The sequence below is a fragment of the Lepisosteus oculatus genome, chromosome 5 (assembly GCF_040954835.1).
Source record: "Lepisosteus oculatus isolate fLepOcu1 chromosome 5, fLepOcu1.hap2, whole genome shotgun sequence".
NCBI classification, from domain to species: Eukaryota; Metazoa; Chordata; class Actinopteri; order Semionotiformes; family Lepisosteidae; genus Lepisosteus; species Lepisosteus oculatus.
The window spans coordinates 43,027,759-43,050,862 of NC_090700.1; the positions used below are offsets into that span (position 1 = coordinate 43,027,759).

The following is a 23,104-nucleotide window of genomic DNA, read 5'->3' on the forward strand; positions in this document are numbered from 1 at the left end:
TAAGAAACCATGGAACACCAAAGCCAATGTGTGTTATAATCTCGGGTTAACTACGGCAAAGCTTCAACACTGCTGGGCAGATTTGCTCTGTTAACCCTGTGCAAGTGGTGCAGCACTCTCTCCTGCTACTGGGAAGGCAGGCTCAGCTCAGACGCCTCTGACAGGTGGTTGGAGATCAGAACCCTGAGGAAGACACCCCGCTGAGAGGGAAGCCCTGATGGAAAAGAAAACATACAGAAACCTCCTCCTCCTTTGTGAGCTTACGGCCAGACTGGTGCGTCCTGCTGAGCACCAGGGCCATGGGCCTTTGATCTGATGGTCCACAGAGGCAAAAGGCCATCAGTAAGAACTTTAGTCATGGCAAGCAGTTTATCGTTGCGTTTCCTTATGTTGGACGGAAGGGAAGAGACCCTGGTTTATTCAGATGGCATGTGTGTAGATTCAGAAAGAACCCTGTCTTTTTCTCTCCCTTAGTTTTTAGATGACAGAAACGCTCCTGTCATTTAATGGATTTAAGAACTAGAGTTTCTAAACAGTGCCCGAAGCATTGATAATATATTTAGCTATGGTTTAATGATTTGCTCTTAGAAGGGGAACAGCCGTCTGTGGCTTGCATTTGCAAGAAACTTCAAGTGTTTTATCTGGGCCTTTTATCACTTAATGATAAAGACCTTTAAGGCACTGTTGGATGACTACAGTCTCGAATCTTGTTCTCCAAGAACTTCCCTAACTAGTCTGTACTTAAAGAACAGATGTTTTGCAAAAATAATGTATGAAAGTTATTCCAAGCGCATAGATTTTACTGCTTGCAATTAGTATCAAGAAAAACAGAATACACTGCAAATTTATGGAATATCTAAGAAAGCCTGGGGAATGCTTCACAATCTCTTATACTCTTATACTCTGTACTCTCATGAAGTAAAGGCTTTTCTGATACTTTGTTCAGAACACAATCTGAGTTTGTACTACTGTATAGATTTCCATATAGTCGCCAAAGTGGCCATACTCTATGTCCCTAAGTGTTGCAACCACAAAAAAAGACACCCTTTATCAGAGAAATATTTATGAATACATGCCCATTTAAAGGAAAAACCTGTGCATCTTCAAACAGGGTAATCTATAAAGAATTTTATCTCCACCCATTATCATGTCCCACTCTGAAGTCGAAAGAGTGCGGGTCTCTCAAATTGTTTTAAATGGAGCCCCGAAGACAAGAGTGTTGACCATGTGACTTTTGTCAAGTGGCTTCTAGCGGCGTAGGCTTGCCTTATCTCTGAAAGAGAAAGGGATGGCTCACTGCAGTGATGGCAACACAGCTCCCGAGCCAGGGCTGTAACATGAAAGCGCCTCTCCGCGGCACTGCCAGGACTAAAGTGGATCTATTTAGAGCAGTGTACTTCCAGAAAGCCCTGCACGGAGACATGACGGAATGGACGTTACTGAAGCGGCTGCTCGACGCAGTCCACCAGCACTCCACCATGATCGGGAGGCTGTGGCTGACAGTTATGGTGGTTTTTCGCCTGCTGATTGTCGCCGTGGCCACGGAGGACGTTTATACAGATGAACAGGAGATGTTCGTGTGCAACACGATTCAACCAGGGTGCTCAAACATCTGCTACGATTCCTTCGCTCCTATCTCGCAGCCACGGTTCTGGGTGTTCCAGATTATAACTGTGTCCACGCCTTCCTTGTGCTTCATAATTTACACCTGGCACAGTCTGTCCAAACAGCCAGAGGGAGAGAGAGTTACGGAAAGCAAAGAGGCATGCGAAAGGAGCTGCGATTCAGACAGTTGTTCTGTCAAATCTCACAGGCATCTGGGACACAGCCTGGCAGACATTCTAGAAGGGACAGATGTTCACGTGAAAAGTGGAAGAGTTTCCAAGACAAGATTAAAAGTTGTCAAAAAAGGGGGTAAAAAGTCCGGGATCCTGTCAAAATACTACGTCTTTCACGTCTTCTTCCGTGCGACTCTGGAAATCGGCTTTGTCTTTGCTCAGTGGGTGCTTTTTGGTTTTAAGGTCCCTTCTCATTTTGTGTGCATGTCTTACCCCTGCACCCAGAGAGTAGATTGCTACGTTTCCAGGCCTACTGAAAAGACCATTTTCCTGATTTTTATGTTTTCCGTTGGGGTCTTCTGCATTTGCTTAAATTTCCTTGAACTTAATCACTTGGGATGGAAAAAAATCAAGGAATCTTTACTGAAAAAAGAAAGTTCATGGAAAGGATATCAGGAAATAAACCAGGATGCCCAATCACTGACCTCACTCACATTCAGAGACCTTACAAGCACTAACTCACTCCCAACATTAGATCTGATGGGAGAAAACAACCAGGACTGGACATGCACTGGAAGCTGCTCTCCTATTAAAGATGACAAAGAAGCTGCACCTCAGCAGCGCTCCGAAACACCAAGTGAGGAAAATCGAAGGGGCTCTCAGTCCCTGAAAAGCAAGACAAGTAAAGGCAGGATCTCAAAACAAAAGAGCACTGAAATTTGGATTTGAAATCAGATTGCAAAATGAGGAAAGGTTTTACTAATTGACCTGAACATGAACTTAAGATTGTACTTCATCTTTCTGCCAATTCATTTTCCAATAATCGTTTTAATTTCTTCCAATACCTACACTAGGTTTTATCTACCTTATGGTTTATATGCCTAAGTACAGTTTTGAAAGAAAGTGCCAGATTTCAAATAATTTAATAATTAAGAATATGTTAAACAATACAAGTGTTCTTACAAAGATTCACATTAAAAGGTCTTTAGTAATAGCCTTTTAAGAAATACTTTGACAGGATCTATTTTTACTAAATGAATTTTGTTAAAAACATCTCAGATGTAGTAGATGTGTGTCAATCATGAAACAGGCATTAGCAACGGAAGAAAGTCACAAGGAATAAAATAAGAACATTTGTCCAAGTTTGTTCAATATTTGCTTGTGATTTATTTAAGGAATATATTCATTTTTATATGCATTTACAACATCTATAAAACACTTCTGTATAAATTACTGTATGCTGCAGGAAAGAAGAAACGGTTTCATTTACTGCCACTGTTGTATCAACCAAGTGAGAAACGTGACAGCAGAGTAACAGCAAGTAATGATAAAATTGGAATAAAAGAGTTGGAAATACTGAATTAAGAACTTAGTGTTCTGAAGCTACTAAAATAACCCTTTCAGCAATATAACACCCACTGAGGCATTAGAGAAATGTGAACTAACACAATTCTATTGCTTTAATGGTTCTGTCCCTTTACCATCTTTAAATGGAGCTTGAATTCATTAAAAACTAACACTGAGAGAACTGCAGTATTTTCGGTTTAAAAGAAATATTTTAATGTTTAGATTCTAAGGCTTTAAATAATCACACTGCTCAAATTGCTCTGCCTTGGAAGGCTGATCAGTTAAGGAAAAGGAAAGTTTAGTCCATTTATCATGGTTCCAATTACTATGGGTCTGGGTGAAAAATAGCCTCTGTAACAGATAAATTGTGAAATCCTTTTAATTAAACTTCCAGAATACCTGTTACTCCTTGTCCAATTTACTAAAGTTTCTGAATAAACAGATTTCCTGTACTTCCTTCAAAGGGCAATTCTTCTTTCTTCAAATGACTATAATTCTTCAAGAACAATCTGTTAATTTGGTCCAGCAACTGTTTGGTACATTATTTTCAGGTATTTCTAGCTGTGTACTGAATTGGGGAGTCATTTCCTGGCCTATATTTTGGAAAACAGGAATGTTTTTGGATTGCAGAACCAGCTTTAAATAGAAAATAATGCTAAGATTAATATCTTGAAATCTTATAGATATATAAGCTAAGAGTAAGAAAAAAATTGAAATTGCAGAGTTTAAAGGTGTGGCATAGTTATAATAGTTTATAGCACAGCTATATATTGTTTTAATAAAGGTTTTTATCTGTTGCTTTTTGCATCCCAGACACTGTGAAGATTTACTGGTTTTCCCTGGATTTGATATAATCAGCCCTGTTAAAACAATGATATATTTTCACAGTTTTACATTTTTTAATACTTACACTACTCTCAGTCTGTAGATGTGATGGAGAGTGTTTCCTTCTTAGTATCTGCAATTACTCTAACTAAAGCTACAACCAATAACAGTGGGGAGAGAAGCAAAAGAATGAAAATCTTTATATTCTGTTTATCAGTACAGAGTCAAGAGCATGTACTGTAAATCCAGATAACAGCCACATAGCTGCATTATAGATATGACCTCTGTAACTAACCGTGAACCTGAAAACCAGTTACAGTTTGCATGTGTATTTATGGGAGTCAAATGTAAAGCTTTAGTGCAATATAAAATACATAAAAAGCACTTATAAGGTGAGTGCAAATAAGAGGTTTGCCCCCATTGAACACAGACTTGGCAATATTTATCATGATGCTCCTTTGTATCACAATAAGTTATACCATGTAAACAGAAGGACTCAGTGAGGACAATCATTCATAGAAGTACAGTTAGTTATATACTCACAGTTTAAAATTGTGTTTCAGAAAAACACATAAGACCACGGCAGGCAGGTAATAAACTATTCCACATTATAGCAGAAAGGTACTGAGATAGCAACAGAAAATACCAACCCCGATACATGAAATACCACTTTTCTTCAAATAAATCAAGGCATACAAATGGTATGTCGTATGTTGCCTGGAAAAGTAGTTCCACTTTCGTTACAAATGAAAAATGTACAAAATAAATACTTGAAAAATAAGACATAGAAAAGTCTGTCAGTCAAAAAGCAAGGCTTTCACAGAACGCGACATTAAGGAAATGTCTCTGTAAATTAATTTAGAACTATGAATTTGGTTCCACAGTTTCAATAAAAAAAAAGTTTTGACTGCTGTTTTTTTACTGTGGCAAAGGCACAATAACATCCACGTAGTTGATGGGGAAGAAGCCTGATTCTCCATTGATCATGCCCTCATACCAGTTCTCATCAATCTGGTTGGTGAGAATGATGATGTCTCCTTCCTTGAACCCCAGCTCCCCCTCGTTTTCAGGTTCAAAATCATACAGTGATCGACAGCAGGGCTGGTCCATATGAACAGAAGACCCTGGAAGAGGCATCCGAGAAGAGTAAGGTCAGAGAAATCAAGAGTCAGTTTGCGGGTGCTCTTCGAAAGCGAGTGAAAACTGAGAAAAAGAGGTACCACCACAACAATCAAGCCACGGTTACTCGCAGAAACAAGACTGTGTCCCAGACAAACTTGCAAGCTGACCTTCAGCTTGTTAGGTTTAACAGAACACTGACAAGTCTGAAGAAAAACATTTTTGCAATTGTATTTGCCCTCTATCTCTGCAAGCCTTTGCATTGGGAAAGCAAAACAATGCAATCAAAGCAAATTTCCCACTAATGCGCCACTAAGGACTGATTCAAAAGCTTCGCTCCCAAGCAGTTTGTTTCTAACTCTAACTCAATAACATAGCTGCACGGAACCAGAAGAGGAAATAAGACAGATGACTGAGAGAGAGAGCAATGACTGGATAGTCAACAACATGGGGGCGCTGGGGAGCTACTCACGATTGCTCTCTGTGCTCTGGGGCCATGAGAAGGACATGGGTGAGACTTGTGCTGTTGAGTTGTAACACAATAAGTAAGTGGGAGGTGAAGGAGAAAGGAAAGGGTCAGACCAGATACCGCTATGCTTATTTCTGTTAAGGAACTGTACTAAAAGATCTTGTTCCGAGCCTAAGAATGAAGTTTTCTCTTAATATAAACGCTAAAAGTAAAAGTTATATACTTCATATGATAATGTTGCATTCTTAATTATTTTCAAAATACTGTAATGACATAATTCAATTGGTTCTTCTCTTGTTTTACCAAGGTATGACCACAAGGAGGCACATCAAACATTCCGATAAGCAGGAGCCTTGTGGGTTTGGTAAACTATTACACAATGCTTTGGCATTGGAGTCATTTGGCACACAAGTGAGTATGAATCTAAAATTCCAGAATGAGCAGCCAAAAGAATTCAGTTTCTACGTGAACCTAAATGCGTGGAATATAAAAATTAACTATAAGTAAAGGTTCTTAGAAAATCAAGTGCAGATTCAGCAGTAAAAAGTTAAAACGAAAAGGAAGAAAACTTTTACACATGGTTGTTAATGTTTGAGGTTACCATTCTTGAGACTAAGTGTCTGAGTCAAAGGTTGGTAAAGTAAGACAACTGATCTGTTCCCTTTACATTTTGATAATGTCTTAGGCTTGATACCTACTGTTTCCATTTACAGTGTGGTTGGTCTGGGCATCTGCAATAAATTATGAATATATTAAAATCTAAGCAGGTCTGAAGGCAAAGCATTTTATTCTACTATACCAGAACAAAGAAACATTACATTTATTAATCACTATCTTTTTACACATATTAGTAAATAAAAGAGGTTTCATTCAATATTTCCATGGTGTCATCAACTCATTGGCCTTAATAAACTCAGAAACAATATACATCAACCAGAGAACCTTAAAGAAATAATTTTCAGCCATCTCTCCACCTACCAGTTTTCTGAATGCAGACCGAATTCCATCACACTCAGTATATTCCCAGAATAAAAATATGACAGGGGTCCATTCCACACAGTAACAAACAGCCAAGGCTTACAGACAAACAGATCCATGGGAGAAGCACTGCCTTCTAAACCCTTAGCTGGACACAAGACTGAAACCTGTTTTCTGTAACATTCCTGCTATAATGAATTGTTGTTGCCAATGTAGCTGACACTAACGTTAAAAGAAAAAAATACATCATTAAATTATTCTACATTCTCAGTGTTGGGAGCTTGGTTTGGTGCTCACAAAGCAGATGGAAGAAAAAGCCTGGCTGTGAAGACACCTCTCTCACCATGGGCTCTCACTGAAGATCACTACCCTGGCAGGAAATGTGAAACCCTCCTTTCTACTCAGGTTTTTGTCCTCTTACAATGTATTGCTTGTTCTGATAACAGACCTCTAATAGGACCTTTCAGGTTATAAAGTGCTTTTTCCTTAGTCAAGAGCTAATTAGTGCTTCAGTCAGATTTTTTTCATGGCTGAGCCTATACTTCTGTAACTAAACTCTTAATTTAACCAACAGTCTGATTAAATAAACCTTAGTGTTATCAGCTTTGAAAAAAGTAGGGTGATTTTGTTATCTATGATATTTGACAGATAACATCACATTTCCATTTAAAGACTGAGAAATGTAGACAAAATAGATTTACTGCAATTAAGGGACCATGGACTCTTTTTGAGGAATCCTTGCTTAAGCTGTAGTATTTATTATAAAGGAAACATTGTGTGGCCATTGGGTGGTGTAATAGACTGTTCATGAAATGTGCATGAAACACAGGTATGGAAAAGAACGACTAAAAAACAGGAAGCATTGAAAAAGTGTTTGCAAACACAAAAAACATTTTAATACAACAAAACTGTATTTTAAAAACCTTTAAAATGTATGCAATGTTTTTTAAAAAAAGCATAAATTCAAACTTTATGTTCTACCAACGTTCACATTGGTTTCCTCCAGGTTCGACAGTTTCCTCTCATAGTCGAAAGACATACCTGTACTACAGGTAACTGGCTTCTGGAAAACTGGCCCTGGTGTGAGTGTGTATGTGTCTGTGTCTGTGTGTGCCCTGTGATAGACTAGAGTCCCCTCCATGGTGTACACTGCCTTGTGCCACTTGCTTGCTGGGATAGGCTCCGGCTTTCCTGCCTCCCTCTATTGGATAAAGCAGTTAGGAAATGGATGGATGGATTCAAACTGTACTTTCATAAAAGTGATGCATGGTTACCTGAGGACTTGAATGATGAACTGTATGACAATCCATTGTGCTGCTGGTTATCGATGGTCTCTAAGCTCGTCATTATGGATTTTGGTTTGAATTCTCTTTTAGGGCGGTTGCTTGCTGCTGTTATTCTGTACAAAAGTTAAATAGTGCCAAATTAAATTAAGAATGCAGACATCACCTGGATAGCTAGTCTTAATTTGTCACATCAATGACCAGCACATGTACTGCAGAGAAAATGTTCGGATAAGCTGTTGTGAGTAAAAACACAGAGGAGAGATTAGGATTCTTTATTACTTGTAAAAAGAGCAGAAAGTATACCCTACCTGCTCTGTAATTTGTTGTTAAGCTCTTCAAGAATTTCCAGAGACTGGCGATGATAGTCTAGTGCTGCTTCAACTAAGGCTGACAGCTGACTCACCTGCTCCACCTGAATAAATACAGCTCTCATCAGCACATGTACAGACACTTAGTAGAAAAAATAGGTGGCATTTTCAATGCTTTTTCAGGGATCAGAGATTTAAGAATATTCTTAACACTTCTCCAGTAGTTCCTGAAGGGAACAAAAAGGCAAAAAAACATTTATACTGCACCATTTTACATGCCCACACATTCATGATATAGTCTGGCAACTAAAAAAATAACTTGCATCTTCTCTTTTTAGAAAAGCGAAGTACAGTAACAATGAGAAACAGAGTGGTTTTTCATACAGCTACAGGACTGTGCTTCCATAAAATGATTAACTGTAATCATAGACGTTTCATTTTCACTTACATCATTTTCTAAAAAGTTGAACATGCTTCTTTCAGCCAGCTCTTTGGACTCTTCGAATTTCTCCACAGCTTGTTTGATTTCTTCATCCGGTATCTTACCCTGACGCTTCTTTTTGTAATCATAATCTAATCGACGACCTTCAAGTTTTTTTAAATGATGCTGTCGAGGAAGAGACAAATTGTTGACTTTGAGTATCTTTTAAAAATTACTAGGCAAAATCAGAAGTCTGCCTACCCTCATATGCTATAATAGCTTCATGCCTCATGCTCTATTCTTCGAAACCCTGGGCGCTCCCACAGCTTGTACTCCTCCAGTTCTGGGTCTTTTCAGTCTCTGGCAAAAGAATCTGTATGTTCCTGCTTGATGCTTGGCCTGCATTTCTTTCTCATTTCATTCAAATGCAGATTCAACTCTTTCACTTTGCTGATCTAAATGTTTCCATAATCAAAGGTCTGAAATTCATAATGCTCAAGATTCATCTCATCTCTGGTTTTGCTAAGTGACTTCAGAGTGCATAGACGGGCACATGAGTATGCATGTGCATTCTCTTATTCAGAAGGTGATCTTTAAATCTCAGCTATTAAACTCACTACATGCAAATCCAGTGCAAGCACATACAGTACAGTACTGTTCCATAAGAAATCAATTAAAAGAAAATTCTGCTCTGGTTCAATTAAAAAAAAACTGTACGATACATGAGTATACATGACCATTGCAAATCAAATGTGTCATGACCACAAAATTTAAAGCAACAAAATCTGAAAACTGTGCAAGTATCTGAATACTATGCTAGTCACTCTGTGTGTAACAGTACATAAATATGTCAATACCTACCCCAATTTCTTTTAAATCTTTTTCTTGTAATGTTTGTAGGGGATCAATAAAGTTCTGTTTAACACCGATGTCCAGTGAGTCTTTCACGTCAGCCATTTGTTTCATGGCTTCACCAATATCAACCAATGCACACCCTGGAAAGATTTCAGCGAAATGCTCCATTCAGAGGTGACCACACACAACGTAAAAGCAGAGCCTTACAATGTTTACCCTTTGTTTAAAAAGCTATATCCTGCGGGCTTTAGAATGATTGGTACCCTTGATAACAATGAACAAAAAATACATATAAATAACACAGACAGTAAGCCATATTTTATACCCCCCAAATGGGAAAACCAGAAGCTTTTATTCTAATACAAGGAAACCATTTTTAAATGAGTAACACTATTTTTTTCTCACAAATATAGGAGTCAAAATTATTGGATCCCCCGTTTTTCATATTGCTGCAACCTACTCTTGCAAGGATAACAGCACAAAACCTTTTCCTATATTGTTCAATAAGGTTAGAGAACACATTGGGAGGGATTGTGGACCACTGCTCTGTGCAGACATTGTCCAGGTCCTTGATGCCCATATAAACTGCCCTCTTCAATTCAGACTTTGGGTTTTCAATCGGGTTTTTTTGTCCTGAGATTGGGCGAGAGTCTCTGTAAACGTTGATGTCATCGTCATGCTGGAAGGTCCACCACTTGCAGATTTCTGGCAGAGGTAACCAGGTGTTTGGCCAGAATATCCTGATACGAGTGCAGTTCATGATGCCATTGATCTTAACAAGCGCCCCAGGGTCAGTGGCGGCAAAACAGCCTCGCAAACTTTAAATGATCCACTGCTGTATTTGTTCTGGTTTGTACGTATCCCTTTGCTGATGCCTAACGCCCTGATTGTGTCAGTGGCCAAAGAGTTTGATTTTAGTCTCATCTGACCATAGCACAAAGTCCCAGTGGTGTTACACAAACTCCAGCCACTTCAATTCGTCTTGTGTTGTCAGTGAGGGCTTTCGTCTGGCAGCTCTTCCAAACAGCTTGTTGGCATGGATATACATGTATCATCTTATTGTTGATTATTGAGTCTTGGTGACCCAAAGATGTAACCAAACACTGTAGTTCTCCTACAATGAACCTTGGATGTTTTTTTTAGCTCCAACATCATCTTCTTCACTGTGCGTGGGGACTTCCGTCCACTTCCAGGTAAATTAACCACTGTTTAGTGGTTTTCAACTTGATTATTGCCCTAATAGTGCTAAGTGGTATATTTTACTTTTTATGCATTTTTGCATCAATTACCTGATTTTTGAAGCTACTGTAACACAACCATCTCTGTCTCTTTTGATTAGTCAGTTCTTTGCTTTTCCCCATGGTGATGGATGACACAAGGTTTTCTCACATGTGCTGCCTCTGTTCATAGCCTTGTGAAACAGGAAGTCCAAAAACCCATTCCTTGGGACAGATTTGTTTTTAAATAAAGAGAATTTAATTGGAGATTACATTTTGTGTAATTTTCTTCAATAAACAATGTAGGAGATCCAATAATTTTGACACCTATGTTTCAGAGAAAAATAGTATTACTTATTACTCTAAATACAGCTCATTATCTGAGCAGTTTATTATATACAGCGTTTTTGTTCATTTTTATCAAGGGTGCCAATAGTTCTTGAGCCCACCATAAAAGGCAGGAGGTGATCTTTAAAAGCATCTCACTCCATTTCTGTGTGTAAGTTTTCATTGACCTGCAAAGCTTTTAAATTTATCTGACTCTAAATTCTTAGTAAAATACAGTACTTTTGAAATAATTCAGTTTCAACACTAAAATAAAGAACATGCCATAGTGGACTAAACTCTTGCCAAAGAATTAAACTGGCCTGTCCACTAGGTGTCAGCATTGAGTTACATGACCTCTTAACATCTTTAAAAGTTAACTGCTTTTGTGAAGTTCAGAATTACATATTCATTTCTACGTGTGTCTGTTTTGCAAAGCATGAAGTGGCAAAGGGTAGAGTGTAAGTTTCCACTTTTCATACAGTATGAATAACAATACAGTCCTTTAAGATTAATCATTAATCACAATTTTCCCTGACTCTTCTGTGCAAGGTGGCTTACAACAGCAATTATACATACATTTTATAATCTGACAGGTGTAGTAAGTGAAAACCGCTGGTTTACCTGGTGCAGGACATGAGATTACAGATCGCACAGGAGACAATTTAATAATTAACGTGTGAAACAAGCACAACACGTGTCCAACACAGGCAGAGAAGCTCACCAAATGTTGAATCCTCTCCTAACTCCTTGCCATAACGCAGCATGCAGTCCCCCAGTATCCCCTCTGTCTGAGGATAGCCCGTAGTCTTCACCTGTCCTCGAATCTTGGACACAGTGTTCAGCATGCCAAGCTTGGCTCTGTATGCTGAAAGATCAGCACAAGTGGAAAATTAGGGGGAAAATGCTCACATTAGCTCACAAAATTACCTTTTACAAAAATGGTCCTACTCTTTGGAGAAGCCAATTAGTTACAATCATTTACTTCAAATGTACTGACCCTTCACTTAGCTAAAAATCAATAACAATGCTACGGAGAAATTAACTGAACATCACAAATGGGCATTTAATTGTGTTCCTTCACAGTAAAAGTACTCACAGGTGTAAAACCATCAAGATGTTGTGAACCTATACTTCAATTATCAGTAGCCGTATAAAAGAATGTTGTGAAAAGAGTCCAGCTACTCTGAAAACGACTTTTACTGGTACTACTGCTATTCCTTCTATACCTACTGTTATTATTACTTATAATAATAAAATAAATTAATAATACCTGGATTTGGTTGAAGGTATTCTGTGGTTTTTGATAGGAGATCCATGACAGATTTGTTGGTGACCTCTATTTTCTAAAATAACACATTGATCATATTAGTAAAACACATATAAAAATATATCCATCCATTTTCTAACCACCTTGTCCAATTGGGGAACCAGAGCCTATCCACACAAGCAACAGGCACAAGGCAGGGCACACCTTGGATGGAACACCAGTCCATCGCAGGGCACACACGCACACAAACCCCCGCACAATCACATCAGGGCTAGTTTTCTCAGAAGGCATTTAACCCACCGGTATGGCTTTGGACTGTGGGAGGAAGACAGAGAAAACCACTGCAAACACAGGGGAAACACACAAACTACACTCAGATAGCACCACAAGAATTCAACCCAGGCCCCAGTGCTGCAACACAGCAATGCTAACCATTCTGCCGCCATCATATAAAAATGCCATTTATAATTAGAAGAGACAATACACAACAATGTATTTGCAGTACAAGGATTTATGCAGTTGTGACTGATTTCTTATTTACAACCAAGAATGCCACTGACTAAGGCCTGGTTCTCTGGTTAGTTAGTATAGCACACAGCTTACCCTTTCCATTTCCATGAAATCTTCATCCAGTTTTGTTCCTTCAGCCCCACTAATCTTTTCACTGAATAGCTGTAAAACAAGGACATAGAAATGTTAAATCAGTAGCAAAGATCGGACTATGGATTTATCTATAGATAATTTTTTTATAGATTTATGTTCTGCTTCACATGACAAGTGACATTGTAATGCACTTTAACATTTCAACATTTCTCTCACACCACTTACAAGTTGAGAGATCTGGGATCCTTTCTGGGGACAAAAAGAACCAAGCAGTAACCATCTCCAATAAATCTGTCTTCGCTGCGGTATGAGGTACAAGATGGAAGGACTGCCTTGATTATAAATAGCACATGGAAACTGCACAAATCCTGAGGAGGCTGATGCAACCCATCATTTAGATGAATTGCTGGTTGTCACTCAAGGGCTTCACAACATGTAATTTGTGGTCAGCGAGCTCTTTGTGTGCATTACAGTAAAATCATACTGACGTGACCTGGAGCTGTATCGTATCATACTTGCCCCGTTAACACAAGAACAGGTCTAGGAGAATCATCCTGAATATTTAATGGTAATGCAACATATAGCACAGTATATCACCATATGTTTTGTGTTGCTTCAGAATAGAAGAAGGCAGTAATAGACTGCTTGCTCATAACAGTGCTTTTGTGCTCTGCATTTTAATCTCCTTATAACCATGATACATGTGTACAGTAAATAACAAGGCAGTGATGTGCTAAGAGATAGGACATAAATTTCAGATGTACAATAAAAAGCAGTATTTCAGAAATATTCCAGAGCAGATTCTCCTGTTTTTCGGTTCGTTATTAAATTTGCTGAATTATAGTCAGCAAAATTTTAATTGCATAGGTGGTTTCTGCTCTGCCTGTTTTTTTAGCTGTTTTCTTCTCTTTTATGTAGAATTGCAATGTTCCTTATATTGGCATAACCATCTCCAGACATTAACAAAGGGGAGAAGAAATTTAATAAATTAAGGGACTTTTAAGTTCTTTCCACAAATACCACAAAACTGTAAGGTCACACAATCTTTTTAACATTTTTATACTTCATTCTGCAAGAATAACAATGAAAAAGCCTTGACACAACAGACTATATTATGTAACACTCTGCTGAAGGACTTTTTGCTCCACTGGGTTATTTCATAACAGTCTTATAAAAACACAAAACAAACTCCTTTACACAGTAAACCATAAAGCTGAAACATGAGCATTAGACAAATTACATTATATCAATTTTATCTTAAAGATAATAATTTATAGTAAATGAGACAAAACACATAAATCAAGCTATGTTTGCCATGTTCTTCTCTTTATTATGAGATGCCAAATTGTTATTATCAGTCCATTATGGGAAATCCAGTATTTAAACAAGGGGACCTGGAGAACCACTGATCCAGTGACTGTTCACCCAACAACAGGCTAAAAACAGAAGAAAAGCAGTTTCTCTGTCTTAATTCTTCTGTGCTTTTGTGCAATAACTGGATGCACACGACACACCGCAGAATCTGCTTTATTAAACCAGAGGGCACAGGGCCTCTCGAAAGGCTCAAGTGGTGAATCTCTATTATCACGGGTTCGAGCCTGGGTCGTGTCACTAGCCGACTGTGAGTGGGATACACCAGGAAGTGAGTGGCATCTCAGCCAACAGCATCCTCTGTGACCCCCTAGGTGCCTGCGGGCTAGTGGTTCTGTCAAAGGACGTGCCTCCCCTCAAATTAGTGACGAAGCGCTGACAGAAGGTGGCGGTTCCTCTGACGGTGTTTCGGGGGAAAGGGATTACACTCCCTAATTCTGTGTGTGATCAGAAAGTTTCACACCCATGAGCTGAGATGTGAAAAACACACAACCGGCAAATCCAAACTCCAGTGGGTATAACGAAAAAAAAACTTGCTGTTCTAATTTAAAAAAAGAGGTGAAGCTGAACCAGCAGTTTTTGGAGAAACCATAGCCATTTCCTATCAAGGGCTCATACTAGACTGCGTATAGGTTAGTCAAGGCCAGAACCCTTATTGGTCAACTTACTGACCTTATTTTGAATTGTTTTAATAATCTTTATAAAATAATAGAAAAGATGGAGTGAAGTGCAGCTATAGTTGCTGGTCCTTGTCCTCATCCTTCAGGAGAGCAGCACAGGCACGTGTCATTATGACATCTAAAACTGGCGGTTTAAGTGTGGTGATTGTGACACTTTTCATCCTAAAATCAAGTCAAATTGAAATTTTTGCATCGCAAATCTCAGCGTTGTCATGTCATGTTAAGGCATAACAGACGGCTTGCAGATTTGCCCAATAATTGAACCAGAAAGCCAAATCCACAAAAAATATTTAACTGCATTATTATCAATTGGGCTTCTGCTTTTATTCGAAACAACTTTGACTTATACCCATTTATAGACGTGGGCATACTGGGGCTGTCCAAGTAAATATTTTGCAGGAAGGGACAACAGCAGTACCCCACACTGTCCACAATCTTCCAGTTACAAGTCCAGAGCCCCTAACAGCTGCAACACTCTAGCCCTACATAGCCTGCTAGGCTTACCAAGTACCACTGCTTTGGTACTTGTGCCCCTACCGTTCAGAAACAAGGATGAACACAACCTTTGAGTTTAGAAATAATTCCTGAAGAACAACTTTTTTTCTCTTTAAAACTCATGATTATCCCAATACAAGTATCCCAATACAAGTCACAGGAAAATGATGACAGAATCCTTCGCTGATTTCTACAGTAACTGGATTTCCAGTAACTATGGCACTGGAATGGTGACTTCAATTATACTGTATTGCAAACAGGACTATTGGGACACTGCCACTTGGTAGCAGTGCCATCAATCCAATTTCCTGTGGATAACAACAAATGCATTATTATGTAATACTAAAAAAAATCTACTTCAAATGTTCTAAAAATACTCATGACTCATGATGTCTTTTTTATATATGAAAATGAAACTATTTGATTTAAAATGCTAAGTGGTGTTCTACATTAATTTACTGTAGTAGTAGCTTGTAAATGTACCCAGCAATTTTCTCTTCCTAGGGAAGCACTAACAGTAGGGGCAGGCGACTGATTTATTATATGCTGTTGATAGTAGTTTGTGTCTTGCAAGGCCTGTATTCTTATTCAAATATGTTCTAATAATACAGATAGTCTTCTTCCTGCTTTCAAAGGGCAAACAGTTAATCTCTCATCTGAAAATCTTTACCATTAGCTCCTTTAACCCTAACTCCTTGAACGTCACACCTCTCTGGCTTCCTTTGTAAAATGTCATTCTGCAATATTTTACACTTGTTCCACTGCTTTCACAACAAACCATTATCACACTTTTCACGCTCAAGACTCAAAACTCACATGGATTTCATAGAGACGCCCAGCTTTTCCAATGGAACTGAGGGCTGTACTGCACAAAAATAGCAGAGGCAGAAAAAGTATTTGGAAGCTGCATGGACCACAGACCTTGACAAGCACCATGAATGCAACAGGAAGGTTCAATCACGCAGAGCTGGCATAACCTACTTCCGTTTAAACCCATCACATCACTTGAACCTGTCTTCTTCTAATTACGCTAATAGGACCCTTCTGTTTGTAATACGCAGAGGAAATGACCCCATAGGAAGCTTTAGGAAGAAGTTAAAGCAGTGCCTCATTAAAAAATGACACCGAACTGCAGGAATACATTTGTGAGTTCACTTGTTTTAACAATTTGGAATCAGTTCTTTTTTGTTATACACCCACTCAAATTGGAATGGAGGACTATTGTTCACCATGTCTTGGCTCGCAGTATGAACCCCACAGCTGCATTCTGGGGAGAATGAAGAAGTGTAGGCAGACTCCTCCGGCTTGCCCTCCTTTGTGCCAGTCACCTTGTAACAGAGGCAGCACTGCCCCATTCCAATCAGAGGAGAGGCACATCCCCCACCAACTGCACTGGCAAAGGGGGACCAAAGGGGGCGCTACGTCTCTGAGCATCGAGAGACCCCTGGCAACTGATCCCACTGTACCAACCACACTGTACACCTGAGCCTTTGGGGAATTCTGTAACCGCTGAGGAAAACTCAGAACACTTGGATAACTGGGCCCTGCCCACGCTTCGACCAGAGCCTTTACCTGCCACACTTTCAAATCAACAGTGACAAACTAACCTCTCTGCTAATGCATATCTGGCTAATATTTATTTTATAATGCTTGCAGGGAATCTATTCTGCCTCTTTTCACAAAATGGGGTTTTTACAGTAAATTGTTCACATCCAAACGATACAACCTCATTCTGTGCCGGGCATGTTTGAGATTGTGCAGAATGCCACAAATGATAGGAAGCTTGATCTTGCCAAGTGTCTATGGCCTTTAGCAAAGTATGTGCTACAGAGAAACTGTTCCATTAGCAACAAAGGCATGAAATCCAGATGGTAATGTAGGCTTGTACTCCAAGATAAAGCAGAAGGTCCTGAGGATGGATAATACAAAGTGAAATGGCCACACATCAGATGCATTCTGCTGCAGAATTAACCCCAAATGTTTCATTTTATAAGTAGTATTTCATTCAGTATAGGACAACACAGACATTACCACAAGTGTAGAGAGCTCCAAAACAAGGCCTCAGTTTATTTTTTAACAAAACTGCAACCCTGTTCTAACTAGCAATGGGACTGCCTTCTGCAGTTCAAGAAATTTGCATCTCATAGTGCTTGAAATCAAAAACTGCCCTTTTCCAAAGCCAGACTTCCACTGGGTCTAGTTTGGGAGAAAGGAAACTTTTTCCTAGAATCCCTTCTGGCAGCGAGAGGTACAGAGTTGCTCGTTGCCAAGTCAAGAACCTGAAGCTTAAGAAAACAGCATGAACCTTTTTCCTGAGATTGATTTGCCTTTGTTTACATCAACTCAAATAACCACATGACAGCTCAGTACCAAATACACCTTATGCCAAAGAATGTACTGTTCCCTTTCAGTGCTGGGCATTTTATGGTCGTCCTGCAAAAGACACCATCACACACTCAGTAATAGTTGTTTTCTACTGCGGACTTCAAGTACATACAAATTCCAAAACAAATTCCTTTTCTCTTACGAGGAACAGTACAGATCCAAATCCTCTACAAGACGTTAACCATGGCCAGTGTTTGAGGCCCCCAACAAAAACAAGAAAATAAGAGATAACACCAGGCACAGGCAGCATCCCCCTTAGAGTGTAATGTTCCAATCTATGAACACACGAAAGCCTATAAATGTAGAAATCAGGATCAGGTACTGTAGCTGATTACAGGTACTCCCTGACTTGTTCCACAAAACCCTACGTATGCCAGAACGTTGGAACTTTGTCATATTGTTACCTGGTATGCTCACAAAGCATTAAAATAGTGATTATTACAGTACTGTACATCTATCCATCAATTTTCTAACCATTTTATCCAGTCCTGGGGTAGCCAAAGCCTATGCCCAGAAGCACTGGGTGCAAGGCAGGGTACGTGTTGGACAGGACGCCAATCCATCGCAGGGCACACACAGGCCAATTAACCTACCAGCATGACTTCGGACTATGAGATGAAACTGGAGTACTCATACATTAGGAAACCCATACAAACATAAGGAGAACATACAGTACAAACTCCATGCAGACAGCACTCCAAGTCTGGAACTTAAACCAGGGCTCCAGTGTCAAACACAATCAGTGTCTTCATAGCTATATATGTGTGTAAAGGAGGGTGTGTATAAACATGTATGCGTTTGTCTATGTGTGTAACAGAGTGTGTTTGTATAAAAATGTACAGTATGTGTGTGTCTTTGTGTGTAACGGAGTGGGTGTATAAAAATGTACAGTACGTGTGTGTCTTAGTGTAAGGGACACGTTTGTGTTTGTGTGTATAAACACATATGAAGGATGTGCCTTCTATGCTGGAGCTCACAAGCAGTAATAAAATGGAGACTCAGGGTTAGTCATCATCATACAGAGGAATAAAGCAACGTATCTGTGATGCAAAGTGTGTTCCTGCATCAATCAAGGTAGCGGCTTGGCAAACATATTAGAAATCCCTTTCAAATCCTTCAGCTTGGAGGCTGCTGCACCAGCTGTATTGAAATTCGGCAGATCTCATTCACAGCTACTGGAGCCTGAGATATGCACCTCATAAACTGTTGTGATCATTTTCCAGCCCACATTGGACAATGACTTACTGGTAGGTTATCATTCTAGTGACTACACAGTTAAAGCAGGGGGCAATGGCAATCTTGTGTAAGCCAAAAAGCCTGACTCATATAATTCTTATAAATTCTTCTTTCTTTGCAACTAACATCCATTTCATAACAACCTTATTGCCACATTGCTTCAATTACTATTGTATTTCATGAGAATGACAATGGAAGCCTGGAAGTCATCAAAACTGCCGGTAGTTATAATTAGTTACTCAAAGTGCTGCAATTAGCATATTGCACATAAGTTTAAAAGGACTCACAGATAAAGTTGAAAATCTGGATACTGTTAATTCAAAAAATACAGTATTATCTTGTTTTATTAAAATTCATTAAAATTAAAGTTTCTTTTAGAACAGACCTGAAGACAAAACGTAAATGTAGGCATTTCAAATGCAAGAGCACTGTGCCAGACTCCCACACAGATTCTCCATGAGTACACTCAACCTGAGCTCAGGGCGCTCTGGCAACATGCTAGTGAAAATGAGAAGGAGTCAACGCCCACAGTGTAACTAGAGAGAGACAACTGAACTGAAGTCCCACCAAAGACAGAGCTAGGCAATGCAGACCTCACAGTTTTATTTTCATTTGTGCTACATCAAAAAGCACAGATATTTTTTTATATCAGAATAAAAACTAAAAATCATTGTTTCAAAGACAGACTGTCAAAAATCTAAGAACAATAAAGTATATCTACTGTACTATACTGTTCTTCTATGAAGAATATGAACATTCTCATGGCTCTTGTATTTGAACAATGAGCACAGCAGTTGGAACACTACTGTACATACAGTAACTTTTCAAGTGCACTCTAAAGTGGGGACCTTTGGCTCTGAGAGGGAAGCACTGCTTAACCGAGTCACCAATCTCCTTTTACCATGACCCAGTATTTCTTGGATATTGCCCACTAAAGCACAGAGCTGGCCAAGCCCTGTGGAGCTTCCAAGAGAGAATGAGATCAGAATTCTAAGGAGAATGGCATCAGGCCCAATAATGAACCCCAAGGGATCTGAGCATAGTACATGTGAAGGCTTACTGTTAGGAAAAGAGCTTTCAAGTTCTCAGAAAAAAGTAAACCAAAATTAAGTTTCATGTCATAGTAAATATAAAAGTGCATCCACATATCCAGTTTCAACAAATCTAGATACAGTGCCATGAAAAAGTATATGCCCCTGATTTCCTCTATTGTTGCAGATTTTTACACTGAATTTATTCTGGTCTTCAACCAAAATCTAATATTAAAGAGAACCTTATTAAATATTAAAGAGAAAACTTATTTCATTTATTTAAGACCACCCACACAAGTTCCCTTTAACTAATATTAGATTTTGTCTAAAGATCTGAAAACATCCAATGTGACATATATGCAATAATAATAAATAATACTTCTTCACAACACTGTATCTACATGGTGGGTGGTCCACAAAAGCTACATCATGATTGTATTTTAGCTGCAAAGTCTTTAATAGACCTTTTTTTATCTAGGAAAGATATTTTTTGATTCTGCTAGAGAATGTTGAATGTACACTTTGGAAAATGTGTTGCCAGTCTGGAGTAAGTAAAATGTGAATGAAACATTTTAAAGAACACCTCTCTACTTGTGTGACTCTACAACATAATACTCTTGAAGTATAAATATTTCCACAAGCAGATGAAGTCTGAAAAATCTGATTTTCATCTGCTTGGAATGACTACATTGTGCCCATAAAAAAAGATGAATTTAGGAAACACCTGAGACAGGTCTGACAGTGTTTTTCTAAATGAAACACACTGCTGTACTACAATTTACATTAGTAGCTTTACAATTGATTTAATATCTGAGCTTTTTGACATGGCAGCATGGCGGCACTGCAGTAGTGCTGCTCCCTCTAATCTTCTTGGGTCCCTGGTCCAGCTTGCTCTGCCCCTGCTGATCCCCGCTGCAGTGATTGCCAGAGTCCAGTCCAGTCTCTGGCTATTGTGAGCTGCGTGTCCGGTTCGCCATCTTAGGCGGGGAGAAAGCTTCGAACAAATCTAACAGTCCTCGGGAAAATAACGCCCCTAGAAAACACAGTTCCTCATGGCATCACAAGTGCACAAGTGGTTATGAACAATAGGTGGATGTACTTTTGAATTACATCGTAACTGTGTCAAAACTGTGTCTACAGATTCGCTCCCTGAGAACAGAATGAATTTTTCACTAGTACTCACTGATTTTGAATTGTGGCTGGCGTGAGCTCTCCAGTTGTCACCTCATCATGAGTACATGCCACAAATCACACTTCAACAATCAATGCACTTCTGGGAGTTCTCCTGGGGGACTGAAATACAGCTCTGAGCTAATGGGAAATTCAATAGTCTTGCTTACATCTCTTATTGCCTGCAGTCAGATTTTGTGGACTGGAGCCCAGGTCAGAAGCTGGCATTTTGGAAAACGTACAATGGATCAACATCTGCTGCAAAAGGCCCACATAAGGCAGGGAGATCTAAAGTAAACCTGATGTTAAAGTTAAAGTGGAGCTTAAAGTTTTAAACTTTAAGGTTGAAAAAAGAACTGCTATGCTATGAATAGTTTCTCAATTTGTTCAAATCGCTTATGAAAATTAAAATCTTAAAGCTCATACACAAAAGTGAGAAAATTAAAGAGCAATTTTTGATAGTCTTGAAAATATCCATGCTACACTGTTGCATACAATAGCTCAACTGAGAAAGAAATGACCTATGGTTTTTGCGTCTGCTAAAAACATTCCATATGTAGCCTGTTGCCAAGCTGCACACAGTACTGAGGGGCCAAAAATAACTGGCGTCAGATGAGCTTTGGCTGAGTTTTTTAACTAAACAAAAAACACAGAAATGAGATGGCTACAGTATGCTGAATTCTGACAAAAGAATTCAAGTGATGAAGTGAATTCTAACATCCATTATCAAACAGTTCTTTGGGTAAAATACTGGAGGGTGCCAGTACAGTTCTGTGACATTCATTTCTATCTGGGTCTTGTCAATTCAGTAGGACTCCTAAATCTGCTCCTATTGACACACTTGTCAGGGCAACAAATCCAGTAGTTTAAGAGAAAGGAAACAGCCGGACAGGGAAAGGTTGTGTGTGACCAGAGTGAGAATTTGCTTAGTACCTGTAAGAGGCAAATAACACTGCCATTTCAATTTAGCTTCCTGGATACTGGAAACAACAGAGCAACAGACACTTCAATAACTCAATATTGTTACAGGCAATTATCACAGCACAATGACCTGCTTCATAAATACCATGTACTGTAATTTCTCCAATAGACAAAGAGTGGCTCAGATTTACAGAGCAGTGCTGTTTCATGTGTCTTTGTGAAGGTACAGGTGCTGAGTTTGTGACTAATGTGACTGGCTAAAAATTCATTATAAGTCATTAGAAGACCTGCCTTGTAATCAGTCTCACAAGGTTAATTTCTTCTGCCCATTATTAAGCCAAACTAACTTGTAGAACTGTGAAAAAAAATCATATGAAAAAAAGAACAAATTGAAAGTCCTTCTTGATAAAAGACCTACAATGTAAACAGAATACCTACAACAGTAACATGGCAACTCTGTGCTGAGTAATGTGATCTAATACAGTAATATCATTATACACAATGAGAAGAACGTACTTGGTTTCTTAAATTAACTGCACGTGCAGACAATTTCAACAATACTCAGAGGTAAAAACATCATTATACATCAACCCATTATCAGAAGCTGCTTAGTCCTGTCTTTGCTAATTTCTATCTGGGAAGCACAGGACACAGGGATGCCATCCAGAGGAAACTGGAATGCACACAAAAATCAAACTGTGGACCCAAGCACTGAAAATAGCAGAGTAAAACCACCATTCCAGATGACAGATTTAAAGCCATACTTCCTCTTCATAAAAAAATCTTCAGCAGCAGGAAGCTTTCCTGGCATATCTTCTTTGCAGTTTTTTAGTGAAACTATTCATCTGAAAAGATTTAAAAACAGACCAGTTGCATTCCTGCCTGCTTCCGTGACATGGTTCTACACTGTGGATGTTTAATGCTTCCAGAGAAATTCCAAGCTCTGCTTTGCTGTGCGAATAAAACAGCTCTGCTGAAGAGAGCTACTGTAAATAACACCCTCAAGGCCGCAGGG

General features: G+C 39.0%; 2 protein-coding genes across 5 annotated transcripts in view; one reads left to right on the forward strand and one right to left on the reverse strand.

Moving 5' to 3' along the window:
- The first annotated feature begins 1,168 nt into the window (after positions 1-1,168).
- On the forward strand, positions 1,169-2,920 carry gjd6 (gap junction protein delta 6). The gene has a single exon (XM_006628671.3). It carries the CDS (start codon positions 1,305-1,307, stop codon positions 2,505-2,507), a length of 1,203 nt encoding a protein of 400 aa, XP_006628734.3. The 5' UTR covers positions 1,169-1,304; the 3' UTR covers positions 2,508-2,920.
- A 1-nt stretch (position 2,921) lies between these two features.
- Positions 2,922-23,104, reverse strand: part of sh3gl3a (SH3-domain GRB2-like 3a) — a 41,950-nt gene continuing 21,767 nt past the window's right edge. For 2 of the 4 annotated variants that reach the window (XM_015343003.2, XM_015343006.2), the window contains 10 exons: positions 12,801-12,869; positions 12,201-12,273; positions 11,652-11,795; positions 9,393-9,526; positions 8,559-8,717; positions 8,111-8,214; positions 7,791-7,915; positions 6,237-6,269; positions 5,542-5,592; positions 2,922-5,074 (listed from right to left, as the gene is read on the reverse strand). In XM_015343003.2, the coding sequence (XP_015198489.1) occupies positions 4,869-5,074; positions 5,542-5,592; positions 6,237-6,269; positions 7,791-7,915; positions 8,111-8,214; positions 8,559-8,717; positions 9,393-9,526; positions 11,652-11,795; positions 12,201-12,273; positions 12,801-12,869 (1,098 nt within the window). In that variant the 3' untranslated portion in view covers positions 2,922-4,868. The remainder of the gene's footprint in view (positions 5,075-5,541; positions 5,593-6,236; positions 6,270-7,790; positions 7,916-8,110; positions 8,215-8,558; positions 8,718-9,392; positions 9,527-11,651; positions 11,796-12,200; positions 12,274-12,800; positions 12,870-23,104) is intronic. The other 2 variants (XM_015343004.2, XM_015343005.2) reach the window with 2 other exon arrangements.